The sequence below is a fragment of the Mytilus galloprovincialis genome, chromosome 2 (assembly GCF_965363235.1).
Source record: "Mytilus galloprovincialis chromosome 2, xbMytGall1.hap1.1, whole genome shotgun sequence".
Lineage (NCBI taxonomy): Eukaryota > Metazoa > Mollusca > Bivalvia > Mytilida > Mytilidae > Mytilus > Mytilus galloprovincialis.
In genome coordinates this window covers 43,230,590-43,257,280 of record NC_134839.1, presented here as the reverse complement: position 1 = coordinate 43,257,280, position 26,691 = coordinate 43,230,590, and the positions used below count along the sequence as shown (strand labels likewise).

The following is a 26,691-nucleotide window of genomic DNA, read 5'->3' as shown; positions in this document are numbered from 1 at the left end:
TACGCATCTACCAAAGTTGCTCATCGTTACTATGAAGTTTCAAAAAATTTGAAGCATTTTGAAATTTTTGAAATTTTTGGGGTAGTTTCCATGGCAACATAGTGGTTCCAATGATTGCCAATATCATCCAAAACCAATATATGGCTGGCACCTACATTGTGATAAAATATGATGATTCTGAGTTTAAGCATCTCTAAATTATTCACAAAACCAAAAACTGGAATTTTTCACAATTGTTCCGTTTCCATGGAAACGGCAGCCATTTTTTATGGTCTTAGACCCTACTGCAACCCGAAATTTTGTGTTCCTCCTTATAGTGAATTATCATTAAGATTGGTTCCATTTTACTCCAAAAAACCTGTCGGACAAAAAAAGGTGGAAGAATAATAATAATAACTAGAATTGCCATTGCAAGCAATAGCGGATGGCACCCTTCCCCTATTGCCAGGTGAGCGGTAGCCATGGTAACGGCGGCCATTTTGGAAATTCCAAACTCAAAAGTCAAGTCTACATTAGCTGAGCAACATTTGCTATAAGTTTCAAAAAATTTGAAGCATTTTGAAGTTTTTCGTATTTTTGCTGTTTCCATGGTAACGGCGGCCATTTTGAATATTCCAAAGTCAAACCCCCGCTGCAATTTTTTCCCTCCACAATCATATACCATTTAATGTCTCTAGAATAAATTAAACATTGATGTTCTAGAATGTTCTGTGAAAATTCAAAGTTTTGACCTTTTTGCATTGTTTCCATGGTAACAGCAGCGATTTTGGAAATTCCAACGCCAAATTCCACATCTTCCAATGTTGCTCATCGTTACTGTGAAGTTTCATTAAGTTTGGAACATTTTGAGATTTTTGATTTTTTTGGAGTAGTTTCCATGGCAACATAGTAGTTCCAATGAGTGCCAAAATCATCCAACACCTGTATATAGTGGGCACCTACATTGTATTAAAATATAATGATTCTGAGTTAAATAGTATCCAAATAGTTCACCAAAACAAAAAACTGGATTTTTTCACATTTGTTCTGTTTCCATGGTAACGACGGCCATTTTTTACCATTCCACTGTCTCTTGCACAACTTAATATGGCGGTTCATATTATGGTATAGTTCCATCAACATTGGTATGACCAGTTCTGAGAAATAGTATGGACAAAATGTGTGGAAGAATAAAAATAATAACTAGATTTGCCATTGCAAGCAATAGCGGATGGCACCCTTCCCACATTGCCACTAAACTGCAGCCAGTTCGATAATTCCAAAGTCAAAGACCGCATCTACAGATGTTTACTAACATTGTTGTACATTTTCTTCAATTTTGGAGCATTTTGAAGTTTTTGAAATTTTTGTAGTTTCCATGGCAACGGCGGCCATTTTGAAAATTCCTAAGTCAAAAGTCTGATCTTTACTTGCCATTGGTCATTTATAATGAGTTTCATTAAGTTTGGAGCATTTTGAGATTTTTGGACATTTTTGCTGTTTCCATGGTAACGGTGTTCATTTCGAAAATTCCAACAACAGTTTCAATATCGACTTATGCCATGTTATATATTCATAAAGTTTCTTTGAGTTTGATCTTATAATCCTTTAGAAAAGGCTGGTTTGATGTTTTTTCCCATAGGTTCAATGTTAAACTTTTCTCCAGTTTCCATGGCAATGGTACAGATTTTGCAGAAGCTAAGTACTGTTGGTACCTCAGGGCACCACTGCCAACATTTACATAAACTTTCAAGAGGTTGCCTCTTATAACGAAAGATTTAGAATTTAGATTTTTTTTTACATTTTTGCAGTTTCCATGGTAACGGCGGCCATTTTTTACCATTCCAATGTCTCTTGCACAACTTCACATGGCGGTTCATATTATGGTATAGTTCTATCAACATGGGTCTGGCCAATTCCGAGAAATAGTATGGACAAAATGTGTGGAAGAATAAAAATAATAATAAAAAGAAAAAAAAGAAACGAACAATAACAATATGTCACCCCAACTCCGTTGAGGGTGCCATAATAATAAAAAGAACTAGATTTGCCATTGCAAGCAATAGCGGATGGCACCCTTCCCCCATTGCCAGGTGAGCGGCAGCCATTTTGAAAATTCCAAAGTCAAAGATTGCATCTACAGATGTGTATTAACATTGTTGTAACGTTTCAGTAATTTTGGAGCATTTTGAAATTTTTGAAATTTTTGCTATTTCCATGGTAACGGGTACCATTTCTAAAATTCCAAAGACAGGTGCCACTTTGGGACATGCCATGTTACATATTTATAAAGTTTCATTGGGATTGATGCTATATTCTTCAAGAAAATGCATCTTTAATGTATTTTCCCATAGGGCCAATGTTAAACTTTCGCCCTGTTTCCATGACAATGGCGGCCATTTTGGAATTTTCTTATATTGTCACAACATCTAGGCATACCAAGGAACATTACCATAAAGTTTCATCCAGCTAGGTCTTATAATGAAAGATTTAAAATTTGCATTTTTTTTCACATTTCATCAGTTTCCATGGCAACGGCGGCCATTTTTTACCATTCCAATGTCTCTTGCACTACTTTACATGGCGGTTCATATTATGGTATAGTTCTATCAACATGGGTCTGACCAATCCAGAGAAATAGTATGGACAAAATGTGTGGAAGAATAAAAATAATAATAATAATAACTAGATTTGCCATTGCAAGCAATAGCGGATGGCACCCTTCCCCCATTGCCAGGTGAGCGGCAGCCATTTTGAAAATTCCAAAGTCAAAGATTGCGTCTACAGATGTGTATTAACATTGTTGTAACGTTTCATTAATTTTGGAGCATTTTGAAATTTGTGAAATTTTTGCTATTTCCATGGTAACGGGTACCATTTCTAAAATTCCAAAGACAGCTGACACTTTGGGACATGCCATGTTACATATCTATAAAGTTGCATTGGGATTGATGCTATATTAGTCAAGAAAATGCATCTTTAATGTATTTTCCCGTAGGGCCAATGTTAAACTTTCGCCCTGTTTCCATGACAATGGCGGCCATTTTGGAATTTTCTTATATTGTCACAACATCTAGGCATACCAAGGAACATTACCATAAAGTTTCATCCAGCTAGGTCTTATAATGAAAGATTTAAAATTTGCATTTTTTTTCACATTTCATCAGTTTCCATGGCAACGGTGGCCATTTTTTACCATTCCAATGTCTCTTGCACTACTTTACATGGCGGTTCATATTATGGTATAGTTCTATAAACATGGGTCTGACCAATCCTGAGAAATAGTATGGACAAAATGTGTGGAAGAATAAAAATAATAATAATAATAATAAAAAGAAAAAAAAGAAACGAACAATAACAAGATGTCACCCCAACTCCGTTGAGGGTGCCATAATAACTAGAATTGCCATTGCAAGCAATAGCGGATGTCACCCTGGTCCCCCAATTGCCACTAAGTGGCAGCCATTTTGATTTTTTTAACATTGAATGACATATTTACTTAACAACACATCATTCTGCTAATTTTCTGGAAGTTTTAAGCATTTTGAAAATTTTAACATTTTTACTGTTTCCATGGCAACAGCGGCCATTTTGGAAATTCCAAAGATGGATGGCAGATCCTCACATGCCAAAGAACATTTTCACAAAGTTCCATTCGATTTTAGAGACTTTCCGATTTTTCACATTCTTTCTGTTTCCATAACAACGGCAGCCATGTTGGATATGCCAACACTCGACTGCACTTCTGCACATGGCCATTAACATTTTGGTAAAGTTCCATAACAATTGGTCCATCCTATTCTGAGAAATAGTCTGGACAAAAAAGTGTGGAATAATAATAATAAAAAAAAGAATCGTACAATAACAATATGTCACCCGACCTCCGTCAGGGTGACATAAAAAGAAAAAAAAGAAACGAACAATAACAAGATGTCACCCCAACTCCGTTGAGGGTGCCATAAAAAGAAACGAACAATAACAATATGTCACCCCAACTCCGTTGAGGGTGCCATAACTAGATTTGTAATTGCTAGCAATAACGGATGGCACCCTTCCCCCATTGCCAGGCGAGTGGCAGCCATTTTGAAAAAAGTCAAAGAGCGCTTTTACACATGTTTATTAACATTGTTGTAAAATTTCAACTCGTTTGGAGCATTTTGAAATTTTTGAAATTTTTGCTGTTTCCATGGTAACAGTTACCATTTCCAAAATTCCAAAGACAGGTGCCACATTGGTACATGCCATGTTACATATCTATAAAGTTTCATTGGGATTGATGCTATATTCTTCAAGAAAATGTAGCTTTTATGTGTTTTCCCATATGATCAATGTTAAACTTTCGCCCTGTTTCCATGACAATGGCGGCCATTTTGGAACCTCTTGATATTGCATGCACATCTAGGCATATCAGGTAACACTTCCACAAAGTTTCATCCACTTGGGTCTTATAATGAAGAATTTGGAATTTTGAAAATTTTTCATATTTTTGCAGTTTCCATGGAAACGGCAGCCATCTTGAACCCTTCCATGGTGCCTGCAACTCTTAACCTAAGGGTCCTTAATATAATAGAGTTCCATCATCTTTGGTCCATTGGATATCGAGAAATCTCCTGGACAAAATGTGTGGAAGAAAAATAATAAAAACTAGATTTGCCATTGCAAGCAATAGCGGATGGCACCCTTTCCCTATTGCCAGGCTAGCGGCAGCCATTTAGAAAATATTTGCTGTTTCCATGGCAACGGCGGCCATTTTGAAAATTCGAAACTCAAAAGTTAAGTCTACATAAGCTAGGCAAAATTTGTTATAAGTTTAATTAAATTTAAAGCATTTTGAAGTTTTTCATAATGTTGCTGTTTCCATGGTAACGGCGGCCATTTTGAATATTCCAAAGTCAAACCCCCGCTGCAATTTTTTCCTTCCATAATCATATATACCATCATATACCATTTAATGTCTTTAAAATAAATTTAACATTGATGTTCTGGAATGTTCTGTGAAAATTCAAAGTTTTGACCTTTTTGCATTGTTTTCATGGTAACAACAGATATTTTGGAAATTCCAACGCCAAATTCCACATCTTCCAATGTTGCTCATCGTTACTGTGAAGTTTCCTTAAGTTTGGAACATTTTCAGATTTTTGAAATTTTTGGTGTAGTTTCCATGGCAACATGGTAGTTCCAATGAGTGCCAAAATCATCCAACACCTGTATATAGTGGGCACCTACATTGTATCAAAATATAATGATTCTGAGTTCAAGCATATCCGAACAGTTCACCAAAACAAAACACTATATTTTTTCACATTTGTTTCGTTTCCATGGCAACGGCAGCCATCTTGATGGTGCCACACCCCACTGCACTATAGAATGTGGTGGTCTACATTATGGTATAGTTCCATCAATATTGTTCAAGCCAATTCTTAGAAATAGAATGGACAAAAAAGTGTGGAAGAATAAAAATAATAATAATAATAATAATAATAAGAAAAAAAGAAACGAACAATAACAATATGTCACCCCAACTCCGTTGAGGGTGCCATAATAATAATAAGAAAAAAAAAAGAAACGTAGAATAACAATACGTCACCCCAACTCCGTTGAGGGTGCCATAACTAGATTTGCCATTGCAAGCAATAGCGGATGGCACCCTTTCCCTATTGCCAGGCCAGCGGCAGCCATTTAGAAAATTTTTGCTGTTTCCATGGCAACGGCGGCCATTTTCAAAATTCGAAACTCAAAAGTTAAGTCTACATAAGCTAGGCAAAATTTGTTATAAGTTTCATTAAATTTAAAGCATTTTGAAGTTTTTCATAATTTTGCTGTTCCCATGGTAACGGCGGCCATTTTGAATATTCCAAAGTCAAACCCCCGCTGCAATTTTTTCCCTCCATAATCATATATACCATCATATACCATTTAATGTCTCTAGAATAAATTTAACATTGATGTTCTGGAATGTTCTGTGAAAATTCAAAGTTTTGACCTTTTTGCATTGTTTTCATGGTAACAACAGATATTTTGGAAATTCCAACGCCAAATTCCACATCTTCCAATGTTGCTCATCGTTACTGTGAAGTTTCATTAAGTTTGGAACATTTTGAGATTTTTGAAATTTTTGGAGTAGTTTCCATGGCAACATAATAGTTCCAATGAGTGCCAAAATCATCCAACACCTGTATATAGTGGGCACCTACATTGTATCAAAATATAATGATTCTGAGTTCAAGCATATCCGAACAGTTCACCAAAACAAAACACAAGATTTTTTCACATTTGTTTCGTTTCCATGGCAACGGCAGCCATCTTGATGGTGCCATACCCCACTGCACTATAGAATGTGGTGGTCTACATTATGGTATAGTTCCATCAATATTGTTCAAGCTAATTCTCAGAAATAGAATGGACAAAAAAGTGTGGAAGAATAAAAATAATAATAACTAGAATTGCCATTGCAAGCAATAGCGGATGGCACCCTTCCCCTATTGCCAGGTGAGCGGTAGCCATGGTAACGGCGGCCATTTTGGAAATTCCAAACTCAAAAGTCAAGTCTACATTAGCTGAGCAACATTTGCTATAAGTTTCAAAAAATTTGAAGCATTTTGAAGTTTTTCGTATTTTTGCTGTTTCCATGGTAACGGCGGCCATTTTGAATATTCCAAAGTCAAACCCCCGCTGCAATTTTTTCCCTCCACAATCATATACCATTTAATGTCTCTAGAATAAATTAAACATTGATGTTCTAGAATGTTCTGTGAAAATTCAAAGTTTTGACCTTTTTGCATTGTTTCCATGGTAACAGCAGCGATTTTGGAAATTCCAACGCCAAATTCCACATCTTCCAATGTTGCTCATCGTTACTGTGAAGTTTCATTAAGTTTGGAACATTTTGAGATTTTTGATTTTTTTGGAGTAGTTTCCATGGCAACATAGTAGTTCCAATGAGTGCCAAAATCATCCAACACCTGTATATAGTGGGCACCTACATTGTATTAAAATATAATGATTCTGAGTTAAATAGTATCCAAATAGTTCACCAAAACAAAAAACTGGATTTTTTCACATTTGTTCTGTTTCCATGGTAACGACGGCCATTTTTTACCATTCCACTGTCTCTTGCACAACTTAATATGGCGGTTCATATTATGGTATAGTTCCATCAACATTGGTATGACCAGTTCTGAGAAATAGTATGGACAAAATGTGTGGAAGAATAAAAATAATAATAATAAAAAGAAAAAAAAGAAACGAACAATAACAATATGTCACCCCAACTCCGTTGAGGGTGCCATAATAACTAGATTTGCCATTGCAAGCAATAGCGGATGGCACCCTTCCCACATTGCCAGGCGAGCGGCAGCAATCTAGAAAATTCCAAAGTCAAAGTGTGCATCTACACATTCAAATTATCATATTTGTTAAGTTTCATCAAGTTTGGAGCATTTTGAAGTTTTTGACATTTTTGCTGTTTCCATGGTTACGGTGGCCATTTTGAAAATTCCAACTTCAAATGGCAACTTTGCTTATGCCAGTTACCATTCCTGTAAAGTTTCATCCAGTTTACAGCATTTTTATTTTTTTTGAAATTTTTGACCTTTTTGCATTGTTTCCATGGTAACAACAGATATTTTGGAAATTCCAACGCCAAATTCCACATCTTCCAATGTTGCTCATCGTTACTGTGAAGTTTCATGAAGTTTGGAGCATTTTGATATTTTTGAAATTTTTGGTATAGTTTCCATGGCAACATAGTAGTTCCAATGAGTGCCAAAATCATCCAACACCTGTATATGGCCGGCACCTACATTGTATCAAAATATAATGTTTCTGAGTTTAAGCATATCAAAACAGTTCACCAAAACAAAAAACAGGATTTTTTCACATTTGTTTCGTATCCATGGCAACGGCAGCCATCTTGATGGTGCCATACCCCACTGCACTATAGAATGTGGTGGTCTACATTATGGTATAGTTCCATCAATATTGTTCAAGCCAATTCCGAGAAATAGAATGGACAAAAAAGTGTGGAAGAATAAAAATAACTAGAATTGCCATTGCAAGCAATAGCGGATGTCACCCTTCCCCCAATTGCCACTAAGCGGCAGCCATTTCAAAAACTTTTAACAGTGAATGCACATATTTGCATGGCAATACATCTTTCTGTAAATTTTCAGTACATTCAGAGCATTTTAGAAAATTTCACATTTTTGCTGTTTCCATGGCAACGGTGGCCATTTTGAAAGTTTCAAAGTCAAAAGTCTCATCCAGACTTGGCAGTCAACAATAATATTAAGTTTCATCAATTTTGGAGCATTTTGAATTTTTTGAAATACTTGATCCTGTATCCATGGTAACAGAGTAGTTCCAATGATTGTCATAATCATTCAAAATCTGTATATAGTGGACAACTATATTGTATAAAAATTTGATGATTTTAAGTTCAAGCATACCAAAGTTATTCACCAAACCCTGAAGTTTTTTGAGCATTTTGACCTTTTTGCATTGTTTCCATGGAAACGGCAGACATTTTGGAAATTCCAAAGCCAAATTTCACATCTACCAAAGTTGCTCATCGTTATGCTAGAATTTCAAAAAATTTGGAGCATTTTCATTTTTTTGAAATTTTTGGTGTAGTATCCATGGCAACATAGCAGTTCCAATGATTGCCAAAATCATCCCAAAGCAGTATATAGTGGGCACCTACATTGTATTAAAATCTAAAGATTTTACAGTTAAGCATTCTCAAACAATTCACCTAATTCCAAAATTATATTTTTTCACCATTTTTCTGTTTCCATGGTGATGGCAGCCATTTTTTTAATGCCAATATTAAAAAGCAACAGGAAAGTCAGGGTTCCTTGTTATAGTGCACCATCATTCAGATTGGTTCCTTTGGCTCTGAGAAAGCGAGCGGACAAAATTAGGTGGAAGAAAAATAATAATAATAATAGAGAAAAAGAAACAGAGGAAAAGCAATATGTCACCCGACATTGTCGATCGGGTGACATAATAATAATAATAATAATAAGAAACTAGAATTGCCATTGCAAGCAATAGCGGATGGCACCCTTCCCCTATTGCCAGGTGAGCGGTAGCCATGGTAACGGCGGCCATTTTGGAAATTCCAAACTCAAAAGTCAAGTCTACATTAGCTGAGCAACATTTGCTATAAGTTTCAAAAAATTTGAAGCATTTTGAAGTTTTTCGTATTTTTGCTGTTTCCATGGTAACGGCGGCCATTTTGAATATTCCAAAGTCAAACCCCCGCTGCAATTTTTTCCCTCCACAATCATATACCATTTAATGTCTCTAGAATAAATTAAACATTGATGTTCTAGAATGTTCTGTGAAAATTCAAAGTTTTGACCTTTTTGCATTGTTTCCATGGTAACAGCAGCGATTTTGGAAATTCCAACGCCAAATTCCACATCTTCCAATGTTGCTCATCGTTACTGTGAAGTTTCATTAAGTTTGGAACATTTTGAGATTTTTGATTTTTTTGGAGTAGTTTCCATGGCAACATAGTAGTTCCAATGAGTGCCAAAATCATCCAACACCTGTATATAGTGGGCACCTACATTGTATTAAAATATAATGATTCTGAGTTAAATAGTATCCAAATAGTTCACCAAAACAAAAAACTGGATTTTTTCACATTTGTTCTGTTTCCATGGTAACGACGGCCATTTTTTACCATTCCACTGTCTCTTGCACAACTTAATATGGCGGTTCATATTATGGTATAGTTCCATCAACATTGGTATGACCAGTTCTGAGAAATAGTATGGACAAAATGTGTGGAAGAATAAAAATAATAATAATAAAAAGAAAAAAAAGAAACGAACAATAACAATATGTCACCCCAACTCCGTTGAGGGTGCCATAAAAAAGAAACGAACAATAACAATATGTCACCCCAACTCCGTTGAGGGTGCCATAATAATAAGAAAAAAAGAAACGAACAATAACAATATGTCACCCCAACTCCGTTGAGGGTGCCATAATAAGAAAAAAAAGAAACGATGAATAACAATATGTCACCCCAACTCCGTTGAGGGTGCCATAATAAAGGAAAAGCAATATGTCACCCGACATTGTCGATCGGGTGACATAATAAGAAAAAAAAAGAAACGTAGAATAACAATACGTCACCCCAACTCCGTTGAGGGTGCCATAAAAATAGGGGAATGTAGCACTTATTTCGTAACTAAATCTTAAAATACAGTATCACCTTAAATCATTGGTGTTACTGTCAATGGTGAGATCATTTTGATAAAATAGCACCATAATGCATTGACCAGTTTTGTAACACCACTGAATATATCATGACAATCAGCATTGTTTTGAGTTTTTCTCATGCTTAACAAGCGAAACATCATATTATTTATGAAAAACAATACTCATTTAACAATATTTTAACAATATCATGTATTACATATACAAAGTTTTCACAAACTGATGTATGCTGGTAACACCAATGACACTATTTAGTAACACTATTGACATTTTTAGTTATTGGTGTTATGTTATATACATTTTTTGTAATTTGATATATTTTTTAGCCTAAGAATCATTTTTTCATCTTTTTCTTTTGCTCGGTGTTCTTGGCTTTGTGTTTGGTACTTAATAAAGGTAAAATCTGAAATGTGATGTCAATGGGGATACTTTTGTGTCATTGGAGTAACTGAAGGGTCAGTGGTGTTACTATCAATCTAATTAAAAACCGATCTCTCATCGCTCCTGTTTCTGATATGTCGCGTGGGACATATCAGAAACAGGAGCGATGAGAGATCGGTTTTTAATTAGATTGTGTTACTATATAAAATGCGACATTTTTTTAATTTTTTTATTCATAAATGAAAGTGTTTTAAGGTCCTGTACGAATAATAAGGTATATTATTATCATTTAATCTTATACAATTCACATATATTCAGTTTAAGTGTGTTTTTTTAGTATTTACAACGGCCATAATTAGGACAGCCAACTTTTTTACGACAATGTATTCTGAAATTTATGTTTAAATAGAATGCATAGCTATATGAATAATGTCAACAAGTCGTAATTTAAACATAAACAACAAATTAGAACAGTTGTTTGATGTTAAACAATAATATTTAGTACCTAAATTTATGCTTTCAATTGGTAACACCATTGACACGATCAATTTCTATCAAAGGATGACCTAAAATTGTTAAAATTGAAGAAACTCTTAATTTTTCCCATTGCATATTTCTGAATATCATTGTTACCATACTATAGAATAGCGGGACACATTTAAATGTTTTAAACAATGCCATCATTTTTCAAAATATTACCTCGTCGAAATTTGCACGTCAGACAGTTTTCACTTGATTTCGATCTCATTTCATGGATCAGTGAACAAGGTTAAGTTTTGGTGGTCAAGTCCATATCTCAGATAATATAAGCAATAGGTCTAGTATATTCGGTGTATAGAAGGACTGTAAGGTGTACATGTCCAACTGGCAGGTATCATCTGACCTTGACCTCATTTTCATGGTTCAGTGGTTATAGTTAAGTTTTTGTGTTTTGGTCTATTTTTCTTTTACTGTATGCAATAGGTCTAGACTACTATATTTGGTGTATGGAATGATTGCAAGGTGAACATGTCTAGCTGGCAGGTGTCATCTGACCTTGACCTCATTTTCATGGTTTAGTGGTCAAAGTTAAGTTTTTAAGTTTTGGTCTTTTTTTCTTATAAAATATGCACTATATTTGGTGTATGGAAATATTTTATGATGTACATGTCAGTCTCGCAGGTTTCATTTGACCGTGACCTCATTTTCATGGTTCCTTGCTGAGTGTTATTTTTTTTAGTTTTAGTCTGAATTTCTTAAACTATAAGCAATAGGTCAGCTATATTTGCTGTATGGAAGAACTTTAAGCTGTACATGTCTGCCTGACATGGTTCATATTACCTTGACCTCATTTTCATGGTTCATTGATCAATGTTTAGTTCTTGGTTAATTCTGTTTCTTAGAATCTATAAACAATAGGTCAACTATATTTAGCGTATTAAATGATTGTAAGGTGTACATGTATTTCTTGTTTGGTTTATATATCTTGACCTCATTTTCTTGGATCATGTTAAAATCAAAGTGTATGTGATAGTTGTAATAAAGCTTTAAATTAGGACTATCTACATAACTTCAATGATTAGTAAAGAAGGCGAGACATTTCAGCGTGTGCACTCTTGTTATATGTTGGCGCAAATGAAATAACCCTGTGGCGCAATGTTTTGTAAAAATGTGCGCTAATGAAATGCGTCCGTTTAATTAATTTGCAGAGATATGCAATAAGAAATGTCACAGTGAGGTCTAAATCAACCTCACGACAAAACTGACAAAAGATATCTAATTAACTACACCAGAGACATACAGTCATCACCAACAGACATCATCACAATAGTCAGATCATACTCAGATGTCTATTCAAATTGTTTTAATCTCTAAATCATCCCGCGACTAAAACAAAAAGTTGCATTTAGACGAGTAAACACAAACTATCAAATACATGCCATCACCACCTAGAGATACTCAAAATAACAAACAAAAACATTAAGATATTGTCATATGACAACTACTGACGAGGTTCCTGACTTTGGACATGCACATGCTTGACAGAAATTACAGGTACACAATAGCATGTACTAAAATTCATTGCAGATTTCGACTTATCATTGATAACTTCTTTATAGATCATACGAGGAAGTTCCTTGGGATAACATGCTTCCGCCAAAACAATGGGATCCTGTTTCTACGTTAGAAGATAGACCAGATATGATATCCCAAAGATGGACTTTGAAACGATACGACCCCGCAGCTCAAGAATGGCAGGTATAGAGAGCCATACAAGTATTTTATTCACCACTGTATTAAGGTTTCCTTCTTTCATCAGTAAAAGCGGATTTATGAAGATTTTTTATTTAATATATAGAGTATACATGTATTTATTGAAACATATGGTTTGATGTTATAAAAGTTAGAAGAATTGGTATGATTGCCAATTAGACAACTCTTCAAAAGAGAACAAATGACACAGACATTAACAACTATAGGTCACCTTACGCTTCAAAAAAATGAGTAAAACCCATACATACCACATTGTCAGCTATAAAAAGTTAAATAAAAAAAAATACTGAGCTCCGAGGAAAACGACTGCGTGAGCGTCTCGGTCGTCGATTGGCACAGTCCGATATGCGGTTTAAATAGAACAAAAGAATTCGACCTCTTGTGTTTAGAAGGTAGAAAAGTGTAACGAACTTTGTATACGGTTGTCAAGATGTCACAAAAGTTACTTTCCGTAAAGTCATTATAAATATTTGCATTCACGTTGTTTAATTTTCATATTGTACAATTGTTCACAATGCAACTTGCAAGCAATCGTTTTTAAAACGACCATAAGTCAAGCTGTTACGTCATTTCGGGGGTCTCCTTATAAACTGCTACTTTTTTTTGCTCGACATAGAAAAAATCTGGGAAAAATAACAAAAATTGAAAAATGAATTGTCAATCGTTTAAGACCATTCCCTAAGTGGCACACCTAAATTTGACATTTTGACGCAACTTCAAAGTTGAATGTTATATGACGGGGTTTTGTTAATTAATTTACGCATCGAACACAGCCGTCCTATATATGTAACATCACATGACTTTTAAGTGATTAAAACTATTTAAAAAAAATAATATTTGCATGCTTGACATGTCTTTTTCTTAAACAATTACAATTACACCGACAGTCATAATTTCTGTATTATTTAAAAAAAGTTTTGTTACACATTTTGTTACACCTTAGTTATACAGTAACCCGGATTGGTTGACCATTGTGAAGTTGAGTTTTTTGGGTAGCATAGATTTATATCGTTGTATTCATTTTGTTTGTGTTAACCAATTGTCGTTCGGAATTATTTTTTATACATCAATTATTGATCTTACAATTCTTGTAATGTAGTTTGCGTCTTATTTCTTGAGTGTCATATTTTGGCTATGTTTGTGTTCGATCATACAGTATAAGTCGGGAGTTGCCCGCGAATGGATTTTTTTTTAATTTCTTGTGACTCTTTGCGTCTTATTTGCTGATTGCAGTTGGTTTTTTGTTTTGTGTCATGTGGAGATATGGTGTGATTTTGTTTTTCTTTTGATGTGTTTGCATTTTAAATTGGGATTGCACCGAGTTATTTCATGATTTCTTTTGTGCTATATTTTCGATACATTTTTAGTCTATCTTAGCATCTTACAATTGTCCGACGACATAATGTGATGCTTTTTTTGTTCGCCAATATTATTCATGCGATTCATACGATTTGAATTTACTATTTATTATCTTATTTTTTTCTTAATAATAGTTCATCTACAGTCGAAAATTTGCTAGACATTAAGAGTCTTAACTTATTTGGTTGGTTCTATAGGGAATCACTGAAGCGTGACGGAATCCCCCCCCCCCCCCCCCCGCCCTTAGGCAGTCAGTGGGCCCCCTCTTATGAGAATTTTATTTGATCCGCCACTGAGTCAAGTACTATTATAGTAGTACATCGGTGTCTTCATAATTCATGTACAACACATGCGTATATGTATTACTTGAGTGTGAAACATGCAACAATATTCCACCAAAGCAGGCCAGGAAACAATCCATCAACAAGGAAGTAAGTTAATCCTTGAACTTCAAAGGGGGTATGGTTTTCTTGTTTGAGCGCGAACATTTATTGTCCGCCTCCATCAATCAATTTTTTCTTTCTTTCAAAACTTAACACTATAAGGTTTTAGAAGATTAGAATTCATAATATTTAGACGATATTTTTTTAATGAATCTTACCCCTCACTCTTTTTCACAATTTGAAGTTAAATTTTCGTTCCCTTATGTAAATAACTAGCACAAAGACTTTCATTATATATTATATTTTTTTTATTCATTTGAAGACTTCCATTGCACTGTTAAAACCAATATTCAGTGGCCGATCCAGAATTTTACATTAGGAGGGGTGGGCGCTGACTGAGCTTAGGAGAGCTCGCTCCAGTCCTGCTTCAGTGAATCCCGTATGTTTAAGCTAACAAATTTTACCGACTAAAGCCCCAGCTCGAATCTGCCTATATGCTTGAAAACGTTGTTCTTGTACATACTTACCTCCATGTCATTGTCTCAAGTCTACAGTCTCTGCACCGAACACTTACAATCGGCCAAGCCGTTGATAAGACGGTGCTTAAAAGAGCAGGGGCTTGTGTTAAAATTGTACTTACTAGACAGTCTTTGATAATCTGTTACAGTTTTGTGCAAGAGTTAGTTCTATGTTTTTTTAATAATAACACAGAACTATATGATGTTATGGGAAATATCGAGTTTGCTTGATATTGACAAATCAAAAACTCAAGTCACATGGTAATGTTTGGGATGCTTAAACCTTTGACATATTCTGTAAGTTGAAAAATGAATATACTAAAGACCTTTTTGGGATGTTAACATTTACGGTTGACTGGCATATTTTATGTAGAATGTACAACCTGATTCATTTAAAAAAAAATGACGATTCTAAAAAATAACGAAAATTAAGCATATATATGCTCTTTTAACTGTTCTTGAACAGGGCTCCAATTTAAAAAAATGAGTTCAGATGATCAAGTTCTTTGAAGAAGGAAAAAGGGAAACCAATGGCACTGCTATATCATCTCAGAAATTATATAAATTATTACCATCAGTATTACAAGGCTATGAAGGATGCATTTAAATCTCTTCTGTTATGGATACGTTTGACAAATTCTGTATATAAAAAAAACAGGTTCCTTTTGTGGCATAACTTTATTCCTATAGATTATTTCTCCTACATATCTTTATATATTGCTTTCTTTAGTTCAAATTGGAATCTTAGATAAGCATCTGGTACTTTAAAACCCCTCCTCTCTGTTCCATGTCTCTAGTCGACATGTGTACTTCAGAATAATTCCTGGCTGTCAGATGTATAGCAGAACTTTCACATAACTTCTTGATAAAACTGCTGTCTTACTCCCTTTTCGACACTGCAAACAAAAAAATCGAACAAGCAATTAAAGAGGGGTTTGCAACCACATGTTCCCCGTACAAACAGATCGGACTTGAGAGCTCTTTCCCGGATCTGGCACTGGATTTATACATCAGATGCGTCACAAAATATAAACATGTTATTAAATATACTAGAATATGAAATAAAGAAAAATATAAATAGAAAATGTTGAATTATCATTTATGTCTACGAAACCACAAGATCCTACTTAATTGGCCATGTTTTCAAATCATATCAAATGTTTTCATTGGTCTTCACTTGTTAGAAAAATGCACTTCACTTATTAGAAAAATGTACTGAAGTTATTGTTAGCTAAATTATCAATGTTAGGTTATTGCATACTCTTCAGAGCTGTATCTTGAACTAATGATGAATTGAAAAAGAGGGGATGGGTATACGTACCAAAAATTTGTCTGTATTTTCAACATGTCTAACAAACATGTGAGAAACATTGATTTTAGAATACGAAATATTTCTCATTCTGTAAACAGATATTAGTTTTCTCGTTTTAATTGTTTTACATTGTCTTATTGTGGCCTTTTATAGCTGACTATGCGGTATGGGCTTTGCTCATTGTTGAAGGCCGTACGGTGACCTAGAGTTGTTAATGTCTGTGTCATTTTTGTATCTTGTTGACAGTTGTCTCATTGGCATACCACATCTTCTTTTTTATATTGTAGGATTGTTAAGGTATTTTGGTGTTTTTACCCCCCCCTTTTTTTTTGTAATATACACCACAAAAACATTTAATTAGGATAAAGAACTAATAATCAATAGTCCAATAATGTCAGGCTTCAGAGTTTCATATCATTTACATTCAACATGTTTATCGGATTTATTTTTACTATCAATGTTTAACCATTAATTTTTATCGGATTTTTTTTTAACTACCAATGTTGAACCGTTCAACATTGAAAGTAAACAAAAATTAGATAAAAAATGTTGAATGCAAATGATATGAACCTCCGGTCTTATATTAAAGGACAATATATAAGACTTCTGAGGTTCATATCATTTACATTCAACGGTTTTATCGGATTTTTTTTTTTACTAAGAACCGTTTAACATCATTAGTAAAAAAAATCCGATATAAAACGTTGAATATAAGTGATATGAACCTCCGAAGTCTTATGTAATAGCACTACGGTTAATAGAATAATTGAAATTCAGTTAATTGAGTGTGGGAGGCTATTTTAATCCACTTTATGAGTGTGTATTATATAATGTTACAATGTAACAAACCTATCAAACACACCGTGAAAAATAACATTGTCTCCCCTGGAAATGCTTAACAACAAGACACAAAAAACTGCTACCTTTTTTTGCTCTATATCACATAATTATGAAAACACATTACATAGATAGGGAATAATGTGCTTGTGTACACGTTTGAATGTGTAGGTGGCACACTCAGAACGATCGTCTCCAGATTTTTTTTTTAAATTCGTCCCGGCCTTTCCGGGTTCACGTAGCAACACGTTTCTTTTCTTCCCAGCTATTCCTGATTATGAATTAATCCAAGACATGCATTTATCCCAATGCAACAACTATTAAACAACTCACCTATACCAATGGTGATCGTCTAATTCCTAGCTGATTCCTTTAATCGTACCTTTCTTGACGACACCCATCGTTGTAGCGTCTACCATTGGAGGTAGCGAAATTACATGATTTGACAGGAGAGCGAAATAAACAAGGGGAGCAATTTTATCAAACCGCATTCCGGACTGGGCATATTAAAATGAAAATCATTAATACTTTGTCCGTACAACCCAGTATGACCGGTTGAAAAAGCAAGATATTTTAAAGCCACAGGAGGGTAAGGCTTTAACCACGGGTAGTAGCGTCGTCATAGTCATATTTAGGAGCATTTAGTACAATGATTTTGTCATGATTTGGTTAAGATGGTCATGGATAAGTTACGTTACTTCCCAGCACGATTACATCAGTTCTTTTAAAATGAGCATATAAAAAAGCTAATTTTATACTATAATGTAAGGCAGCAACCATTTGATTTTCTGGGGGGGGGGGCTATGGTTTTTTTTTCTGTGCAAACTTTTTTTTTCGCCTGTGGCGAAAAACAATCTATTTTTTTCGCGACAAGTCGAAACCCCCCCCCCCCCCCCAGAAAATCAAATGGTTGCTGCCTAAGTCAAACGGTCTAAATTGAAATTGTCGTTTTAAAGACATTAAATATATCATGGGTTAGATCCAAATTGATACATATTTGTTTCACCCTAATTTTGGTCTTTGTTTGAAGGCGCTTGTGATAACGAAGGTACACAATTTACCAATTGACAAAGAATTTAAAAAAAAAAAAAAAGTTTTTTAACCAAATTCGGTGGGCGTAATTGGCAATCGTACAAAAAAAAAGATATAATTTATATATTCAATACTTTCAATATTTCATTTTATTGCCATATAAACTTTACCGTTTGTGACATATAACAAAAACAAAAACAAATGAAGACCATCACTAAGTAACTCAACATATATAAGCCCATGCCACTGTAACCCAACTACAAAACTAAGCACACGATATTCAAGATTCAAAATTTTATTTAAACACTCAGACACAGATACATGTGTAACATGAGGTCATACATAATAGCATTATATAAACATGACGAAGTAATTATGTGGTGTCAATGACATAGATATAGCATAAAGATATATAACAATAACATACAACTATGTTTTTTAACATTTTCAGAACATATTGATAATGTTTTTGATAAATACAGAAAGTCGTTTATACAGTTGTACATTACATATTAAAAAGACCTTCCATTTTTTTTATAATTAGGATTCACTGTGTAGTAGCTTGGTAGAAACTTTTCCCTTAATACAACAATATTTTGATAAGTACATTTAAATAACAAATGAAATTCATCACCAATATCACTCTTACACAAAGTACATATCAATTCTATCATGCCTCGGGCTATTTTGCCATCTACCCGTTTCGATAGGCAGACGCAGATTTGAACACCTAAAGTGTGTGATCCAAAGCCTGCAATATTCAGGAAGTTTTAGAAGGTATGTTTCTAAAGTAAAATCTTTTTTAAATATTGAGTAAAATTGTCCTCGTGATGAGTTTTCAATATCACTAAACCACTGTTGTACAAATTGATCACAAAGTATTTGCTTTAAGTACATTTTATCACATTAGCCTGTTTGATTTGCAAAAATATATCCAATGCCAGTATTGTTTAATATTGCTTCTATACAATTTACCCATTTAAAGGTGTATTTAGATTTAGGCTTTAAACCAAGCATCAGTCTATACAATAAACTGCATTGTTTTGATTCATTATTTACAAATTTACACCAATATATAGTCATTCTAATTTTCACCTTTATTTCAAGAAGAAATCTACCCAATTCTCCGTAAACCATAAAATTAGGCGTAGTGTTTCTAACTTTCAGCGCCCTTTTTAAGAGCACTTAGGTTAAAGGATAAAATCGTGCACTCTTAATACCAATACATCGAATGTTCATTGTTGACAAATCATGATAATCCGTCAACCAATAAAGATTTAGTTGTGAGCAAGAAATGCATAATAGACAATTGGATAAGAATATGATATTTTTTGCAAAATTAATATAAAAACTGCGTGCTTTTTATATAAATATTAAACTGATGACTATCCTAAGACCATCATAAGACACCTCTCGGGTAGTCCTACCTTTATGACCAACGTTAAGAGATGTCCTAATTTAGGACCACTTTGTGAACCCCACTTAGGACTAGGATACGTCGTATGACCATTCTAAGACATGTCTTAGTCCTAAGACATATTTGTGAAACTGACCCCAGATGTATAAGCATTGGAATATCTCATTTTCATGGAGTATATTTCGCTCCGCCCCTCAGTCATGGGTTATTGACTTTGAAATTTGTCCTTAGTTTACATGATTAGTTTGTGATTAGGTCAGTTTAAGGGGAACCATTAGTATGCAGTTGTATAAGGATTAACACAAATTCAATAGCATCTTCAGATTTCAACAGTATATTAAGATACTATTTCGTCGCAATAAAATATCATGGCAGGTTTTAGCAACAGAACTACAAACATTTTAATTTTTGAACAAAAATATAAATTTTTCATCATCTGATAAAGTTAAAAACATATTATGTTGATGAATTATATCAACAAATAAAGACTATTTAATGGACATGTTAACAGTACATGTTTTCACCTTGTATATTATCATAATTTGAATCACAATTGAAACATCATCTTTTATCTAAATCTGTAACGACCAGTTTCCATTTTTAAAGGTGCTACTCCACATCTAAATTTAGCACTACGATATAGGTACATATTTTGTAAAAATTATTGTTCAGTAGAGTATGAAAATTTAAACAATTTATAAGTTCTCAACTTATTTCATTGACCATAATTATCAATCCTTGTACTGCATTCAGTTTTATAATTATCATTTTTTTTCTCTTTCTAATTGATCATTAAATGTATTGTTTATCCAGTATATAAAGTTTCAACATTTCCATTACTTTATGACTCCAATTTTTAATTTTATAGCTACCTTTTCTAATTGACCGTATAAACACTTTATAATTTATTCTGTCATTATTCATTTTTGTACATCTTACCCAGTGTCTTAAAATGTTAGACCACTGTTTAACATATGGAGGCTTCCAACCCATATCACCTGAAACAGCATCATTGGGGGTATACTTTCCAACTCCTATATAAACTCTCATGGCTCGGTTCTAAACTGCTGAAATGCAGGACAACTCACTCGTACCCCAAATATCTGAGCCGTAATTGATGACTGACGAAACTAAAGTGTCAAACAATTGGGTGAAAATATTGTGTTGGAAGCCATCATGGGCTTTACATTTTACAATATGAAGGCCTAATGCCCGACTTTATAATCTAAAAATTCATTTAATACCAATCCTAAATATTGATAGCTAGGAACATAATTAATGACTTCACCATTTATATTAAAAACAAAATCTAATCTTATCACAGAGGGATTTCTAAAATGCATGATATTTGATTTACTCACATGAAATGAACACATCTCATTTTCATGGAGAATATTTGGCCCCGCCCCCTCATACATGGTCTTTTGTTTTTATACTTTGGCTTAGTTTACATGAATAGTTAACTGTTTGTGATTATAAAAGTTTAAGATGAACTGCTTATGGTAATTTAATGATATTTGGTATGCAAATGTAAGTCTCGCTTCCTTGGAGAATATATAGCCTGCATACAATGGTGTGAACACTTCATATAATGCTGATCATCAACATAAGGCAGTCATGGCGTTCCATACGATCTACAGAGGGGAATATGATGTTCAGAGGAGAATATGATACTCACAGGGGAATATGAAGTTTTGTTCGACGTCACGTGTGATAGTTTTAACCAATCAAATGTTGATTTCACCATCAAAATCAACATGCAGTGGAATAATACGCTATGACAACTGTCATAGTCCTCAGTTGTTCAGAAACAAGAAACTCGGATGGACTAATTGGTTATACCAAATTTCGATTTTTGACGACAGATAATAGTAAAAATGATATTATTTCTTGCTGCATAATAAGATGCTACTAGGTAAATTCATAATACAGAACGTCTGAGTTATCTCCACTTATATCACAAATTATAAAAAAAAAGAAGATTTGGTATGATTGCAAATAAGACAACTCTCCTCAAGGGACCAAATATCACAGAAATTAACAACTATGGGTTACCGTACGGCCTTCAACAATGAGCAAAGTTGGGAAGGGGAATGTATTTTTGATTTGTAACAGCAATTAGATTATGATGAAATATCTAGTTGTCGGTATTAAACTGTAAATAGGAAAGTCTAACAGACGATTCTCGAACCGCTTTGTACATTTCATTAAAGATCTAGACTAATCAAAATAGTTTTTTTTTTATGTTAAAGGGAACTGGTCGATCTTGGGATTGGTTCCAGAGAAGAAACGGCTATTATAAAACTCAGCCTATTGTGTTGTAAGTATTTAATATTAGATTTATTTGGAACCTAATCATTGTTAAATGTTTGAGTTTATATATAAAGTAAAAAAAACCAACGGTCTTATCCAAATAAAAAAAAAAACGAGACACAGAAACACTTAGGGAGCAACCATTTAAATTCAAGAGTGGTTTTGGTTTTTTTCAGTGTCTGAAAGTTTTTCGCGCAAATCGCAATCATTGTTATTTAGTTTTTCAAAGCCATCAATCAATTTCTTCAAAATTTAACACTATACATGTACAAGAATGGGGTAAAATCTGGATTCAGATTTTTTTTGTCATCTGCGTGACCAGATTTTTTTTTTATCAAATTGGGACTCAGAATATTTATTAGGACCCTTAATTAGTCGGTCCCTTATGAAAAATCATTACGTTTGCGCGCAGCTTTTCATTATTATTGCGCGCATTTATTTGACAGGTAAACTCAGGCAAGCTTAGGCAATAACTCTTATTTATCTATGAATTTATTCAATTATTTTAATTAAAAGTACCCTTTCCGTTAGACTAAATCACCTACTCACCCACGAGGAGGTAGAAGTTGGATACAAGCAGGATAAGTCGGTTGCATTATATTCTATCAATCCGGAAATTTTTATACTCATCACATACTAATGATTTTCTCCCCCGATTTGCTATAAAAAAAAACTTCAAATGTTCGTTACTTAACAAAACTTTACAATCTAACTTACAATAAATTATTTACGAATTTTAAAGAGATCACTATTCGGGGTACTTGAGCACCCTGAAAAATTCGCAATGAAGTTACATGTATGCCTTAAGTTATAACAGAATTTATCATGCACACTTTATATTTTGTCTTAGAATACAATATGAACAATATATGATTAAAATATATTTTCAAAGTTAATGAAATTTTATTATTCATATTTCATTATCATGATTATATACCCTTTTTTACCTGAGTTTACCTGTAAGATAAATGCGCGCAAATGTAATCAAAAGCTGCGCGCAAACGTAAAACATTTTAATCCCCAAATGCGCGCAAACGTAGTGCGCCCTATGAATCACATCTAAAGACGACAACCACTTAACAGGTTCCTATTAAGTATGAACATACACATGAGGAAAACTAATATGTTGTATTAAATTGATTAATTATGTTTCTTTTTTTCCAGTTGTAGTGAACATCCTCGCACACATCAAATACCAAACTACAGGTAAGTCATCGAAGAAATTGTCTCAATCTTTAAGTTTAAAAGGACAAATTTTTCATTCAGTTTTTTCCCCCTTTTTCTAAACTCTTACGTAGCGTATCAGATCCTTTCAATGGAAGCTAGGCAATGCTGTTGATGTGCATTAGCCTTAGTCTTCTTTAAATTGTATATAGTCCGACGGTTGGAATTCCACTAATCTTTTTTTTCCATGTGTTCGTAAGAAAAACATTCACACACCTAAACTAAATGAGCATTTAAAAAGTCAGAATGACCCATCGAAACAACATCTGATACAAATATTTAATAACACTTTTAGATATTTGGATGATATATTGGCTCTCAATAATGACGACTTCAGTATGTACACTAAAGATATCCTGTTGAACTTACTTTAAATAAAGATAATACTAACAATGAACACTACCCTTTCCTGGATCTTGATATCTATACCTTTAACGGTAAGCTTAATAGTCAGGAGCCTCTGGCCTTTGTTAGTCTTGTATGATTTTTAATTTTAGTTTCTTGTGTATAATTTGGAGTTTAGTATGACGTCCATTATCACTGTACTAGTATACATATTTTTTAAGGGGCCAGCTGAAGGACACATACGAGTGCGGGAGTTTCTCTCTACTTTGAAGACCCATTTGTGGCCTTCGGCTGTTGTCTGCTCTATGGTCGGGTTGTTGTCGCTTTGACACATTCCCCATTTCCTTTCTCAATTTTATTAATACCTAAATTTATGATAAAAGAGGATTTTCATTTATCAATTTTTAGATGGTGACATTTCCTTGTCACCATCTTATGGTGTTCATATATCTCAACTTGCTCGATTCGCTCGTGTATGTAACAACATATTTGTTTTTAACGAAAGAAATCTATGTACTAGAATTACTGAAATATTATAACACCAGGGTTTTAGATATTACAAACTATTCATGGCTCGAGGTATAAGGGCATGCAGCTTTGAGATCTCACATGTTTAACCCCGCCGCATGTTTGCGGCTGTCCCATGTAAGATGCCTCTGTCCTTGTTAGTCGTGTATGTTTTTTTTTTAAATTTTATAGTTCATTTTTATTTTTAGGAGTTTAGTATGAATATAAAAAAGAAGATGTGGTATGATTGCCAATGAGACAACTATCCACAAAAGACCAAAATGACACAGACATTAACAACTATAGGTCACCGTACGGCCTTCAACAATGAGCAAATCCCATATCGCATAGTCAGCTATAAAAGGCCCTAATAAGACAATGTAAAACAATTCAAACGAGAAAACTAACGGCCTTATTTATGTAAAAAAATGAACGAAAAACAAATATTTAACACATAAACAAACGACAACCACTGAATTACAGGCTCCTGACTTGGGACAGGCACATACATAAATAATGTGGCGGGGTTAGCGGGATCCCAACCCTCCCCCCTAACCTGGGACAGTGGTATAACAGTACAACATAAGAACGAACTATAAAAATCAGTTGAAAAAGGCTTAACTCATCAGACGGACAAACATATTAGTGGACGTGACCGGGTACTTATACATCCCGACACAAAAAGACACAATGAACAGATCTGAGAGTATTCGCAGTTATCTGACAGCTAGTTGAAGTCTATTTCCACTGAGAATGATTTTTTTGTTGAAGGACCAGCTGAAACTCGACTCCGGGTGCTGGATTTTTTCGCTGTGTTGATGGACTTCGGCTGTATTTTTTCGAACCGATATTGATGTTTGCTGTAAACATCCATGACACCCTTATAATATGATGTCGATATCGACAATGTCGACACGATATCGAATCGATATCGATATTTGGTTTAAACATTCATGACACCCTTATATACACCTAGCCAAAAGTTAAGCAACACCTGATAATTTTCCAGAATGTTTTTTTACTGCATTCACAACTAATCGAAATATCGATACAATAAACTGAATTTGTGTTATATAAGTTAACATATAGGATGTTAATTGAAAAGTTAAAGTTTGGACTGTTTTCACGATTGATTTTTTGGCTATTTCATTTTGGGTAAATGGTTGTTAAATGGTTAAATAAAATACAAGATACAGTTTCAGTTTATACTGAAGTTTTTGAAAAATGTGCTTTGCACTATACACAAAATTCTTTTCAAAACCCGCGAGTCACAATTTGTGAATACATTAAAGTATAATTGAGGTCAGTAGCGAGTGTATTCTCCACGCTTCGGAAAAGTTCAACCACACGTCGTCTCATGCTTTAAACTAAGCGTCGTAATGTTCTAACATGAATTCATTTGACTGGCCCAAGGGCACGGAAATTGGCACAATGTAGTCTTCGGTTAACAGTTACATTTCATTGCACCAAACTTACAAGGAAAAAACTTGTATGTAGCTTAATAAAACCTTTTTCAAGGTACCTAGGAATAGAATTTATACCAGAATTCTAACCTGTCGATTAACAATAGTTTAACGAAATATATGGAAACAAAGCAGTATCATAGGAGTAGGTACGGTAAGGGCCGATTTTGGCCTCAAATTTCAGGTTCATCTAACGAAAGATTTTAGTCACTTTTTAAACATTTAAGTGTCTATTTCAGTTGATTCATTTAGTTTATGTGAAAGATTTTAACTGATTAAGTCATTAAAAACGCTCCGATTCAAGCTTAAATATGAAAAATCTATAAAATATGCAAAAAAAACTTTTCAGATGGTTTTTGTCAAAAATGAAAGTGACCGCATTCGTCTTCATCCTAAACCTTTATATATGTTATGTATTATCATCAAATACAACTTACATTTCAATATTAAGAATGAACACAAAAGCGGCCACTTTCCTTTAAGACGGAAACCGTCTAACATTTAACTAAAATGCTGTAATTGTGAAGATTTCAGTTATTTAGCATGACTTACTGATGCTAGTACCCGATATATGTGCATTGTATTGTCAAAAACTGCCCATATTTATGTAGCAGAAGATTTCTACATTCCAATAAATAACTAAAAGTTTACATTTTAACAATTTTGTAAAACTGCTATATTTTGGGGCCAAAAAGGGGTCGTAAGAATGGAAAAAAAATGGACCTACTCCTTTAATTTTAAAACAAAAAATAGAAGCAAAAACATTTAGGTGTTGCTTAACTTTTGGCGAGGTGAATACATAAAAAGATGTTGACACGATGTCGAATCGATATCGATTCGATATCGATGTTTGCTTTAGACAAACCCAGATATACTAGATGTTGATATGTCGGAGACAGGGTAACAGTCATTTTATAAAGACTGATATGTCGGATGTTACAATGGACATTGCGATGGAGTTTATAAAATCTTAACATATTTGGAGTAAAACTTGAGGAGAATAGCGGGGACGCTAAGGAGAAAATATTTTGTACCCTTCTAAGAAACAGAAAACAGTTTAAATTGTTGGTTAAGAGGGGTAAACATCCAATAACAAACAATATAATTTGTTCATTTAATTTTTAACAGAAAACAG

General features: G+C 33.9%; 1 protein-coding gene across 2 annotated transcripts in view; it reads left to right on the top strand.

The window, feature by feature from the left end:
* The window catches only part of LOC143063637 (protein SPMIP7-like), a 56,110-nt gene that overhangs the window by 18,628 nt on the left and 10,791 nt on the right, over window positions 1-26,691 (top strand). For both annotated transcript variants that reach the window (XM_076235886.1, XM_076235887.1), the window contains 3 exons: window positions 12,693-12,831; window positions 21,957-22,024; window positions 23,182-23,223. In XM_076235886.1, the coding sequence (XP_076092001.1) occupies window positions 12,693-12,831; window positions 21,957-22,024; window positions 23,182-23,223 (249 nt within the window). The remainder of the gene's footprint in view (window positions 1-12,692; window positions 12,832-21,956; window positions 22,025-23,181; window positions 23,224-26,691) is intronic.